This window comes from Phodopus roborovskii, unplaced genomic scaffold (assembly GCF_943737965.1).
Source record: "Phodopus roborovskii unplaced genomic scaffold, PHOROB, whole genome shotgun sequence".
Lineage (NCBI taxonomy): Eukaryota > Metazoa > Chordata > Mammalia > Rodentia > Cricetidae > Phodopus > Phodopus roborovskii.
In genome coordinates this window covers 2,371,498-2,384,194 of record NW_026126460.1, presented here as the reverse complement: position 1 = coordinate 2,384,194, position 12,697 = coordinate 2,371,498, and the positions used below count along the sequence as shown (strand labels likewise).

At 40.1% G+C, this 12,697-nt stretch overlaps 1 protein-coding gene across 1 annotated transcript in view; it reads right to left on the bottom strand.

The window, feature by feature from the left end:
• The window catches only part of Ccdc150 (coiled-coil domain containing 150), a 62,706-nt gene that overhangs the window by 8,100 nt on the left and 41,909 nt on the right, over positions 1-12,697 (bottom strand). The window contains 6 exon segments of the mRNA XM_051190205.1: positions 1,071-1,099; positions 1,101-1,241; positions 2,088-2,181; positions 3,270-3,439; positions 4,897-5,025; positions 5,500-5,505. Of these exon segments, the coding sequence (XP_051046162.1) occupies positions 1,071-1,099; positions 1,101-1,241; positions 2,088-2,181; positions 3,270-3,439; positions 4,897-5,025; positions 5,500-5,505 (569 nt within the window).

Sequence of the window (12,697 nt, the reverse complement as noted above, 5' to 3'; positions counted from 1 at the left end):
AAAAAAAAGAGTACCTGAAGAATTTTCAGGATAGTTAGGGATAGGAATGACTCACTAGGAAAACAATCAATTTATCCGACTTTGATATATTTTTTTTTAAATAATTCTGCCAGCTACTATACACGATATTGTTTTAGCCAAACTGCACAGCTTTGTGGCAGTAACATTTGACCAGAAAATAAACTTTGCACAGATTTCATGTGTAGAAAGCGCCTTCTCTGCCTCAGCATCTGCCCTGACCCCGCATTGGCATGTACAACCAGTGACAAGAGTGAGGTTCTATACGAGTTTCCCTAAGCATAAATGTCCATACAATAATATTAATGTCTGGATCATATTTACTGAATACTGTTTATATAAAAACTTTCATGGTTTGACAGAACCGATTTCAGGCACACATTAACATAATGGGCTATCATCTGCTTAGATATAGTCTTTCCAGTTCTGAATGGGTAGTCCACTCAGACTACTGTGATTCCTTGCCCAAATCTGCATTATTTATTTTGGTTTCCTTAACTTTTATTTATAAATGTGTGCATGTACACATGCCATGCACACGTCAGAGGACAACTCTTGTGAGCTGGTTCTTGTAAGACTGGGGATTGATCTCAGGTCATCTGCCCCACACAAGTACCTCTGCCAACTTAGCTATCTCTTTCAGCCCCTACTTTGGTTTTCTCGAGACAGATCTTACGATATAGCCCACAATGGCCTCAAGCTCATGCTCTTCCTACTTCGGCCTTCTAAGTGTGAAACATTTCCGTGTGCCTCCCACACCTGGCTCAAATAATGCTTTTAAAGGATGGTTTAAGGTCGGCAGTACATGCAAGTGTCCCCCACAGCAGTCTTTACATTTTCTGGCTAACTTCACAAAGAATCATCTTGATAACAGGTGAGGGAGACCTGGAAAGGAGACCCACACAGGCATGCTCCAGCAGCTGTTGCCTGCTGCTGTTCAGCTATGCTTGCTTGCTCACCACCAAAGAGAAAGGGCTTCTCTACCGCATCTGAATAAGCCACTTACTCCTCCAGAGGCTCTTCCCTAATTTCACTGAGTACACGACCCTTACTTGAAGGCTTCTAAGTTCTGCCGCTCCAAGTTCTTTGTTTTCCAGTTTTTCTTGGATGTGATCTAGCTTAGACTGCAGATGGCCATTTGTCTGGAGAGCTTGCTCTAGGCTCAAGGCCAGTTTCCTGTTGTCCTCTCTAGTTACATCTAGAGACTTCTGGAGTGGCTCAATCTGAAAGGGAGAAGAGCACCTGTCAGTCCAGGGCAGTCAGTACAACAGTCTTTGCTCCTAACACTTTCTTTGGAAGTGCCATGGAAATGATCAGTTGAAACTAGAAACAAATACACTGGGTAAAATATATAATGCACACACACAACTCAACAACCATCCTTGCCTAAGAGATTCTCAGAAGAATTCCCCCAGAGGTCAGAGAGCACTGAAAATAGAGCTATCTTACAATGCCTCTTCTGGCCTCATTTTCTAGGAGGTTAAAAAAATAAAAAAAAAAAAAGGCAAGTATTCCTTGTATATTCTTCCCAAACCAGGCTTATTTAAGGGCTCCTGTAATGGCTGAGTAGGGGAAGGCAACTGCCACCCAGCTAGCCAGCTTGAGTTCAATCACTTGTACCCATCCCACAAGAGGGGATGGATTCCCACAAGCTGCCACATGACCTCTACATATGGCACATGTGTGCTGGCCTCCAAATAAGTAAACATCAAAAGTCTCATTCATGTTTGTTATATATAAACATGTATGGATACATACAGTGGGCACACATGTGTGCACATGTCTGCTCACTACCAATGTCATCATCTAGCTGTGAGATTATAGGTTGTTTTCTAAGACATTTAACTCCTGAAACAACCTGTGCATTGACAAATGAGGATAATGAAAGAGAAAATCAAATCAAAGTTATAATTCATCACCTATTTCCTATTCATGAATATGTTGTTATTGTCCAAGATTCTTAATTGAATGAAAAGGAACTTTCTGTATTTCATTTCAATTTTCTAAAATAGTAATGTCGCAATAAGCTGAGCGGGTCAGTGTGGCCAGCTCTGACACCTGGCCTCTACCTCACTGCTGTGCTGGGCCTCCACAATCAGCATCCTGGCCTGCCACTGGTCCACTTCTGCTTCCAGCTTCTGTACTCTTTGTTGATTTAGAGACCTGAAGATAAAAAGCATAAGACATGATTTTAAGGAAGGGTACAGGAATGATGACACTGCTTGGAAGTACCAGGACACCTTTCTCTTGGAAGCTTAGACAGCATTAGTAGCAGTAACTACACCTGCTCAAAATATCAGAGTTGATAAGTAACAATTGTTTCTTCATCTTCAGGCCAAAAAAGAAAGGCTCCCAAGGATATAAAATTTTATCCCATGTGTGACTCAGTCAGGCTTAATCATTAGGCTATGAATCCCTGTTTTTGACTGAATTCTGGGACAGTAATTTTGTATAATGCTTTACCAGTTGGGTAAGGTTTGGCCTGCTGTTGAAACTTTTGCTTCTAAATATAATAGCTACTTTGAAATGTATTGTGACAAGTAAACTATTTTATATACTATTCTCTTGTCTTTTAAAAACTTTAAGGTAGTATATTAACATTTTTATAACATGAAATAATAAAGCATGGTAAAGAAAAGACAATTCTCTTGTTTTCTCATAACATACAAGCAATATGAACCAGTAATATACATTCCAGAGGCACTATCAGCCTCAGACCATTTTTATAATTTTCTAATTATTGGTTTTCATTTCATGTAATTTTGAAACATTAATGTCCACTAATAAAGCACAGCTAAAGTTAATTCTCAGGATGATTAACCAAAAATAATTATTAATCTTGAAATAATATAGTAATAATTGAATAAGTTGCTTGGCTTCAAGTTTGTGTGTGTGTGTGTGTGTGTGTGTGTAGGGATTGAGTCTGGACTCTAGCACATGCTCCACAAGTGTTCAACCACTGAGCATGCTCTCTAGATCTCTTGCCAAACAGTTTTCTTGACATTATTCTGTAGAGCCAAGGACAAAATTAAGCTTAAGAGGCAGAAAGTAACAAGGTTAAAAAAGTCCATGAAGTTCAGGGATATGCTTTCCTTCATGCCACCTGGCCTTTTTAGAAAGCCTTTTAAAGTGCAGGTTTAGCCCCTAGTCTGCTAGTTCTTTAAACACCAACTTGGTGAGTTTTTCAAAGTAAATGATACTCAAGAGGCCTCATGTCCTTCCTAAACACAGCAGAAACATAAATGTTGTACCTTTCCTTTTTGAGGCCTGCAATCTCCGAATCTCTCCGGCCGAGCTCTATCTGGACTTTCTCCAGAGCTCCCTGCATCTTACTATGAGAAGCCAGCACATTTTCCAGCATGATTGTGACTTTGCAATTGTCTTCTTTAGCCTCTGCTAATTGCCGCTGAAAGTTTCCCACCTAAAAGACAAGATAGAAATAGGGGAAAGTATATTTCACTTTTGTTTCTTAAGTTATTGTGCTTTCAGAAAGAGAAAAACAGATCCTACAGTCTGTGGGAAATAGCTTCCTGCCCACTGCCACGGCGCAGCTCACAATTACATGGACATACTGGGGCCAACAACTTCTTTGGTTCAGAAGTGATCTTGGTAAGCATGCCCAGCTAGCTGTCTTCTAATGGGCTCAGAAAAGGAAAACATCTGAAATTATCTGAGGATAAAGACTGGGGGAGAAAGTGGAAGCTGCTAAAGAATGATGTGGCCATAGGTCTCCCTCTTCAAAGACATAACACTTATCGCTGGCTGTCAAGATGTTTGAGATGGGCTAGAAAAATGGTTCAGAGTATATAAAGCACTGGCCAGTAAGCCTGATGACCTGAGTTTCCTCTCTGGGATATATATGACAGATGGAGAGAACTCCTGCAAATTTCCCCCTGACCTCCACAATGTACACACACACATTCACATAAAATCAAATTTTAGGTGATGTTATTCACACAGAAGAATAATAATTCCGTCATTTGTAGTAACATGGATGGAAGTGGCAGACATTAGATTGAACTGAAATAACTCAAGAATAGAAAGATATGTATCATAGATGCTCACTTAAATGTGGGAGCTAAAACCCTGACCTCAAAGAAAATAGTGTCTGCTAGAGCCTAGGGAAGGTGGTGGAGGATGGACACAGGGTGGTTACAGTGGTGCTACTGGATAGGAGGCAACTCCTAATGCTTTTTAAAGTCAATAAGATAACATAGCTGCAAAGAATTTGTTGAGTGTTTCACATAGAAACAGTGTAACTAGCTAGTAAGGGATTTATGGAGTGTGCCTGACACAAAGGAACAATACATTTGAGGTGACAGGTATGCTGAGTATTCTGGTATGAGTCAAGTTTTATAGCTGCATGAAAATGTCATATAATATCTAATAAATACACACAATTACAATGTGTGAATGAAAAAGTCTAAACATTTTAAAAAGCTGGGAGAGGACTTCTGCTAAATCACACAGGAGCACAGAAATGTCAAGGAGAAGAAGCACTGTGGTGTCATATGACACTCAACACAAAGAATAGGCTAGACAGGATGACAACTGCCTGCAATCCCAGCCCCAGGTCAGGACCACAAGGGACTAAGACAGGATAGACACTCTCAGACCCTGTGTTAAAAATCCACACAAATTAGATAGTAAAACACCCACAGAAGGTGATTACTACCAAAACCAGACAGAATTTAATAGAAAACAATCAACTTTTTTTCTTGTAGTCATAGTGCATTATTATAGAAAAAAATCAACAATGTTAGCCCTTCACTAATCACAGCTTCCCCTTTCATGGATGAAAAAGGAAGTTAGTGGGTGTGGCTTGTCAGGCTTATCATGGTGCCTGTTGGAAAAGGATGTTCAGAGAGGACACCTTGCCTTCTTGCTCTCCCTGTCCTCCAAAGCTTCCAGGTCCCCTCTCAGTTTCTGGCTCTCTTTCAGGGCAGCATCTCGACACTTCACAGCTTGGACCAGCTCTTCCTCATTTTTCCCAAGAAGGGATTTCATCTTGGAAGGAAAAAAGAAATAATGCATAACTTTCTAAAACACAACCAATCAGTGATTGGCACAGAAATTTAGAGAACAAACATGAACAATTAAACTGCTTATCCACTAATACATAAATGCCACAAGGGTTTATTTATGTAACTACATTCAGAGAAGACACATACACACAAGAGTAAGACTATGGAGCTAAAAGTTTGAGAACTTTTGAAAATGCAAACAATTCCAGACTGAGACAGACAGGCGAAGATGCCTTGGTGAGTCTGGGTAAATGAGAAAAGCCAGGAGAACAGAGTTAAAGACAGAAGAGGAGGGGACTCACAGGGAGTGAGAGAGGACAGGGAAAGGTGCAGGAAATAGAGTCCTGACGCCTGAAGGGGCAAGCAGCACAGACCCTCAGTGTGACTGGTTAGCACAGGGGAATTGGAAGCACCATCAAAAGGGGAAAGCAGCAGACACTGTACCTAAGCACAGGACAAGCTCCTGAGCCACCGAGACATCTGCTGGGAGAGTGACTGCTCTCCATCAGAACATTCTAAGAATGAGCTGTTCACAGGGAACTTTGAATGCTTGTGAGAAAACTCCAAGAAAACAGACAAGAGTCTCTAGTGACCTCGGTTTCTTCAAAACTTGAAATTATTCTTGGATGTGTGTTTGTGCCCCTCCTAGGTGTGGCAGACAGGAGTGAGATCATTTTCTTCATTGCAGCTGACTTATTTGTTTATATGCCTGTATGAAAAAACATGTTTTTGCCATGTGTGGCTTGTCCTTGTGATTGAACACCATACTATGGGATTCTTAACCCTCCAAGTATAAACTGTTTGATGCTCTGACTACAGTTGGCTATTGGATGAGACTTCCAGGCCCTTCTCTCCCAGCTTCAGGCCACCAACTAGAGTGGTAAGCAGCTCCTCAAACCTTAGAGTGTCTTAGCCATGAGCCATTTAGAGAGGGAAACTATTGGTTAAGACTATCCCACCTCCTTCCCGCCTAATACAAGGGCCAATCAGAAGTCAAGGAACCTGGAAAGGAGAAGTTCAAGTACCAGGAGGCTCCCCTTGGGCAATGAAGGGTACAATGACTAACAATGATGGGGTGCTGGGACCTTACTTAACCCATCACTTGAGGATAAATGAAGTCTCACAGCCCTGAGCCTGAGTGTCCCCCTCAGAGTCATCCATCCATCTGGGGTGGGGGTCCGCTGATGGCAGCACTGACTGCTCTGAAGCTCAGTGGAGCCCTGTACTTCTTCAGCCTCACCCTCTAGCTGTGGCTGACCCTGAGTAGGGTTTTGAAAGCACAAGAGCTGTTCTTGTGTAGATCTTTGTGCTTTGCTAGCCTGCCACCCTCTAAAACACACTCAGCAGCCATCCTTTGGTTGCCACGCTAGCTACCCAAGGAGAGATGAGACTAAGGAGTCTCTGGCATATACGGAAATCTGCTGGGACAGGATTCAAAGCTAACAATGGTGGTCAGCATGGGCTCTGGTACACAGAGGATGGACAGTCCTAAAATGAAGACAACTCTGATGTCTAACGCAGGCTGAGTCCTGGTTCAGCACTGCCCTGAATGGTAGGAAAGGCAGATTTCAACTGATCCTTTCCTTTTTCTTGGCAGGCAATTTTAAAGGACCCATTGAGAAGCTGTTCCAATGCTTCATCCTTTTTCTGTATGTGTATTCCCTTATTCAAAAAATGTCTTTAAGTAGTATTTCTCACTTTGTTTTTTAAAAATATTACTACTGTGTGTAATATGCAGTGTATGATGTGTGACTGTGTGTGTCACAGCTCACATATGGAGGTCAAGAAGACAACTTTTTTGAGGTATTTTTTTCCTTTCATCTTAAAAAGGGTTCCTCAGCTCAAACTCAGGTCATCAGGCTTATGTGCCAAGTGCCTTTAATAGTAAGCCATCTTCTTTATTCCATTCATTTACTGCTTCTACTTTTACCACTAACTTTAACTTTATAGTATACTCGCAATACTCACATTACCTTTGCCATTTCCATGGTTCTGGTATTGTATTAATTTTTAGTGTATTTCTGTATCTTGTTTGGTTTAGAGTTGCTGCTGCATAATGAGGGTTACTCTGAGGGTTGCTGGGAATTGAGTGTAGGTTGCTTACTAAGAAGAGTCTCAAATGAAATAGGAACAGACATTGGATCCTAACATGTAGAAACTGCATCACAGAAATACAAGAAACATGTAAAAGGAGCAAGATATCTCCAAAGACCATGGCTTATCAGTTATCACATCCTAAGAGACTGTCATGGTTTAATGACAAATTGAGAATCCAAAACTCTATTTTTAAAAAATAATGATTTCAAGCAAGCACATGAAAGGGAATCAATTCAGAATATAGAGTTAAAAAGTCAGTATGCCAGCAACATGCTTGAGAAATATAGCAAGGAAATTGATATTTGAAAAAAAGAAAAAGAACAATGTTAGAAATGAAAAACTCAAATAAAAACCACCAAGGAAAGCATAAGCCATAGATTTGATCAAACAATTGAAAGAACATTAGTGGACTGGAGAGAGAACTCAGTGGGCGAGGAAAGCATGAGGACCAGCGTTTCAATTTCATTATCTATGTAAATGTCAGGCATGGCTACATATGCCTGTAGCTCCAGCCTTGGTGGGTGGAAGCAAGCAGATGCTGGCCACCTGGCACAGCTGAAAGGGAGAGCTTCAGGTACAGAGAGAGTTAAAACGAACCACAGACCTCACACACTTAGCGCATACAGAACATCCCTTTAACACTAGTGTAGTGCACATGCATCTCAGCTGTTGGGGCATGGCTTTTACTGGGGAAATGTGTACACATGTCCATTAGCTCCAGATAGGAAACCAATGAAAAACCAAAGCAATTACTCTAAGTCCAACTTGGGATCACTGAGTTTAGCAGACTTACAAGAACATAGGTGAGGTATAAGCTACTTTAAGATATATGGATAATAACTGCACTGAATCAGCACCAGAGTTGTCTTCAGTTAATCTTCAACCTCCCATGAACTCTAGTTTAGAACCTTTCTAAGATCACATGCTGTTGGGAGGCAGAAAGGAGTAGTAATTGTGTTAGCAGGTATGACTTTCTCTGCCTCTCCTACTGGACAATAGTAATAGTTCCATCATCATTGCCACAGAGCCAGCTGTCCCCCTAATTTTCTGCTTATTTCATTGGTATGACTACTAGGAAAAGGTGTATTTGTTCCAGGATAGGGATGGGATAGTCATGTTACATGCCAAGGAAAAACCTATAGTAACTGTAACAATCCTGTACGACTGTCTAAAATCAGTAACATTTTAGGTGATAATACAAGTCTTAACAGAAACAAAAATATCAAAGTAATTTTTGCATCTTAATATATCACCCTATAATAAAACTAGAAATCAATAGCCATTGACACTACAGAAACTCCAGATACATTGAGATTGAACAGTTACCCTTTAATAACTAGTGGGCCATTAAAGAAACCAGGGACAAAATATTTTTAAACCCGAGAAAAATGAAATGAAGACAACCTGTCTAAGTAAGGACAGAGTTAAGGCAGCTTTCATCCATAAACATACAGTGTGTGACATTAAGAAAGCAGAGTGCTCGCAAATTAATGATATACACAAAATCTTATAAAAACAAGAATGAGCCAAGCCCAGAAGCAACAAATGAAAAGAAATAATAAATAAACGGGGCACTAAAATAAAAGAACAATGGAACAAAACAGTTGATTCTTGGGAAACAAAATGTACAAACCCTTAATCAAAACCCAAAATTAGTAAAATAAGGAGTTAAAAGGGAGACATTACAACAAATATCAATGAAATACTAAGGGCCATTAGGAGATATTTGGGAAATTTACATTTCAAAAAGCTGTATTAAAAAATTACAGCTAAGGCCAGGTGGTGGTGATATGTTCTTTTAATCTTAGCACTTGGGAGGCAGAGGCAGGTGGATCTCTGTGAGTTTCAGACCATCCTGGTCTACAAAGTGAGTTCCAGGATAGCCAGAGCTGCACAGAGGAACCCTGTCTTGAAAACAACAACGATGACAAAAATAAATAAATCACATATAAACAAATGGATAACCTCCAAGAAAGATATAAATTAATTCAAGATGACATGAAAAAATATTAAATAGATCTCTAGTAAACAAGGAGACTGAAGCAGTAATATTCTCCCAACAAAGACAAACACTGAAGGGAAGGAATGCCAAATTCTACTACACCTTTAAGAAGAAATATCAATGCTCTTCAAATTATTCCATAGAACAAAAACAGAAGGAACATTACTATTCTACAATGCCAATATCACTCATTCAAGACTGACTAAGAATCACCAAAAGCTGGGAATGGTGGCCTGTGCTGTTAATCTCAGCACTTCAGCAGAGGCTCTATGAGTTTGAGGCCAGCCTGTTCTACATAACAGACTGTCTCAAACAGTAACCAAAAAAACTAGCATAACAAAAAAGCAAAGGGATAGACCAATTTCCCTGATAACACAGATTCAGTTCTTAATAAACACATGCAAATCAAATTCAATAAGACATGAAAAACACCATACACTAAAATGAAGTTGGTTTCTGACTACAGGGATTGAAAGGATGAAAAAATACAGCCTAACTCTCCAATGACCACAGAAAACTAGAAGTCTGAAAAAAAAAGCCCTAAACACCTTAAATTCCAGACCCTGTCCCCTGGCAGTAAGCAGACAAAAGGTCACATTCTTTGCTGTTTACAACAGGACCTGTGAGTACATGAGTACAGGAAATGAGCTTTGTCACCCCACCCAGGAGCCCATGCAAATGCCCACCTCCTGGGCTATAAAAAACTGATTGGTCTATAAAGCACAGGCTTGCAGGCTTGGAGGGTTTAAATTGATTGGTCCTCACCAATTGGTTTAAGATGCATGGGCTTTGTGTAACCCTATAAAAGCTGTCTCAATTCTGTACTCAGGGTCCTCTCAGTCCTCTACCCCTGCATGGCACATGACTGTGGACCCCAGTGCACTTGGAATATAAAAGACCTCATGCTTTTACATCAAGTCTGCTTCTCATGAGTGATTTGGGGTGTCGTCTTTCCTGAGTGTGAGCGTGAAGGTCCATGCTCTGTGAGTCTTTCAGGATACAAGGTTGGTTAAACAATCAATAAAGGGAATACAGCACATAGATCCAGGAATAAACATTATATGATCATTCAAATAGATGGATTAAAGGCCTTGGACATGGTTCAATATTCCTACATGATCAAGCTACTGAAAAGCTAGGTATATTTGATGATCCCTCCTGGAAGGCATCACCCTCCCTGTGGAGTTGGGGGCAGGATTGGATGGGAAGGGGGTTCAGGGGGCATGGGAGGGAGGGGAAGGAGGGAGGAAGAAGGAACTGGAATCGAAATGTAAAATTAGAAAAAAATAATAAATATTAAAAAGAAAAAAATACATTAAAAAAGAAAGAATATATGTCAATATAACATATAAGTTTGTAATGATATTATGAATATTACATTAAATGAGGGAAATGGGATAATTTCTTGAAAAATAGGAATGGCATAAAGGTGAACACATTCCATTCTTATTTAAGACAGTGCTTGAAGTTTTAGCTGGAGTAATTAATAATCAAGAGAAGAAAATAAAAGAGACACAAATAAGAAAGAAAGTAGTCAAATAATCCCTGCTTACAGACAATATGATCAATCCTATGACACAATTAACCTTCATTTTTAACTTGACTGAATTTAGTTATGGGGTTGGGGAGACAGCATAGTTTGATCCAAAACACCTACATACAACTGGGGTGCAGCAGCATGTACCTGTAAATCCCAAGGCTGGGTAGGCAGAGACTAGAGAGTCCCTTGGGCTTAGCCTGGCTACCTTGCCTATCCATGAACTCTTGGTCTATGAAATTCTGTCTCAAAAACTATGATGGGAAAAGATTAAGAAAGGTATAACACATCAATCTCTGGTCTCTATATGTACATGTATACAAACATGTGCACATGCACTCACACGTGTGCGCCAGTGTGAGCGCGCGCGCGCGCACACACACACACACACACACACACACACACACACACGCATTATTAGACATCACTTATTAGACATAACTCTCAGCATGTCTGTGAGGGTTCACATTCCCTGAATGTGAAGAGCACCATCCTAAGGGCTGGGGAGCAAGACTGAATGAAAAAGGAAAATGGACCAGTATCATCAGCTCTCTGCTTCTTGGTCTCCCAAGACTCCTAGCTGTGTCCCCCTGCTGTGGGGACTCAGCCATCCCTTCTCTACCAGAACAGACTCCCCCTCAGCCTCTGCACCAAAATAGAACTTTCATTTTAGCAGCTGCTTCCTCATAGCAATGAGAAACTAATAAAGGACCTCTAACCTAAAGACCACAGAGATCCTACCAGAAAACTCTTCAGATCTCACAGCCCCATATACATCTGTGTCCATAATACCTGGACGCAGAATCAACATATAAAAACCACTGATTTTCCTATGTGTCAATAATGAACACACACCCTGAGAAAAAACTAGGGAAAAAATTCCTATTTAGAATTGCTTAAAAATAATATCTAAGAAATAAATGTAACCAAGAAAAAAAGACTTCAAAAATGAAAACAAACTAAAGAAAGAAACTCAGCTGGATGCAATGGTCCACGCCTAGCACACAGAGGCTAGCAGATCTCTGAGTTCAAGACCAGTCTGGTCTACATAGGCCAGTCAATAAATCAATAAAATAAAAAGGTGACATTAAAAAAAAAAAGAACTTGAAAAAAACACTAGAAGATAGAAAAGTTGCCCATGCTCACAGATCAATAATATAAAAACAGCCACCTAATCAAAAGCAATCTATAGATTCCCATGATATCCATCAAAATTCCAAGGCATTTTCCACTGAATTAGAAAACACAATATAGAATTCATTGAGATTCCAGACAGCAAAAAATAAAATAATGAAAAAATGAAAAAAAAATGAAAAAAATAAAAAGATATCTGGAGGTATCTCAATACCTCTTTCAAATTATACTACATAATTGCATGCCGGTGTCACAAAAACAGATACAGATCAATGAAATAAAACAGAGGACCAAGAAATTAACACAAGTAATCACCTGATTTTTGACAAAGGTGACAGAAACATACACATTGATGAAAATACAGTCTTCAACCAATGAAGCTAGGAAAGCATTATTACACATGCTGAAGAATTAAAGTAGATCCAAACCACTCCATCTGTACAGAGATCAACTCAAAAGGCAGTAAGTGTGTAAAACACCCTCAGTCATCAGAGAAAGGCAAGCTGAAGCTTCCTTAAACCTGTATCTAAGCCCAGTCGGAATGGCCATCCACACCAAGAGAAAACGGCAGCAAGCACTGGGCAAGGATGCAGCAACATGGAACCCTTCCATACTGCTAGTGTACCCACAATGGACAGCAGCATGGATGTTCTGAAAAAATTAAAATCTGCTCTACCACTCCTGTGTGGCAGCCTTTTTCTTTTGGGCCACCAACCAGCTCCCAAATCATGGCACAGAGACTTATTCTTAGTTATGAATGCTCGGCCTTAGCTTGGGCTCATTTCTTCCCAGTTCTTATAACTTAACCTGTCTTTCTTCATCTACATTTTGCCACATCGATTTTTACCTTTCTTTCTGTGTATCTCACATTCCTGCTGCCTCATG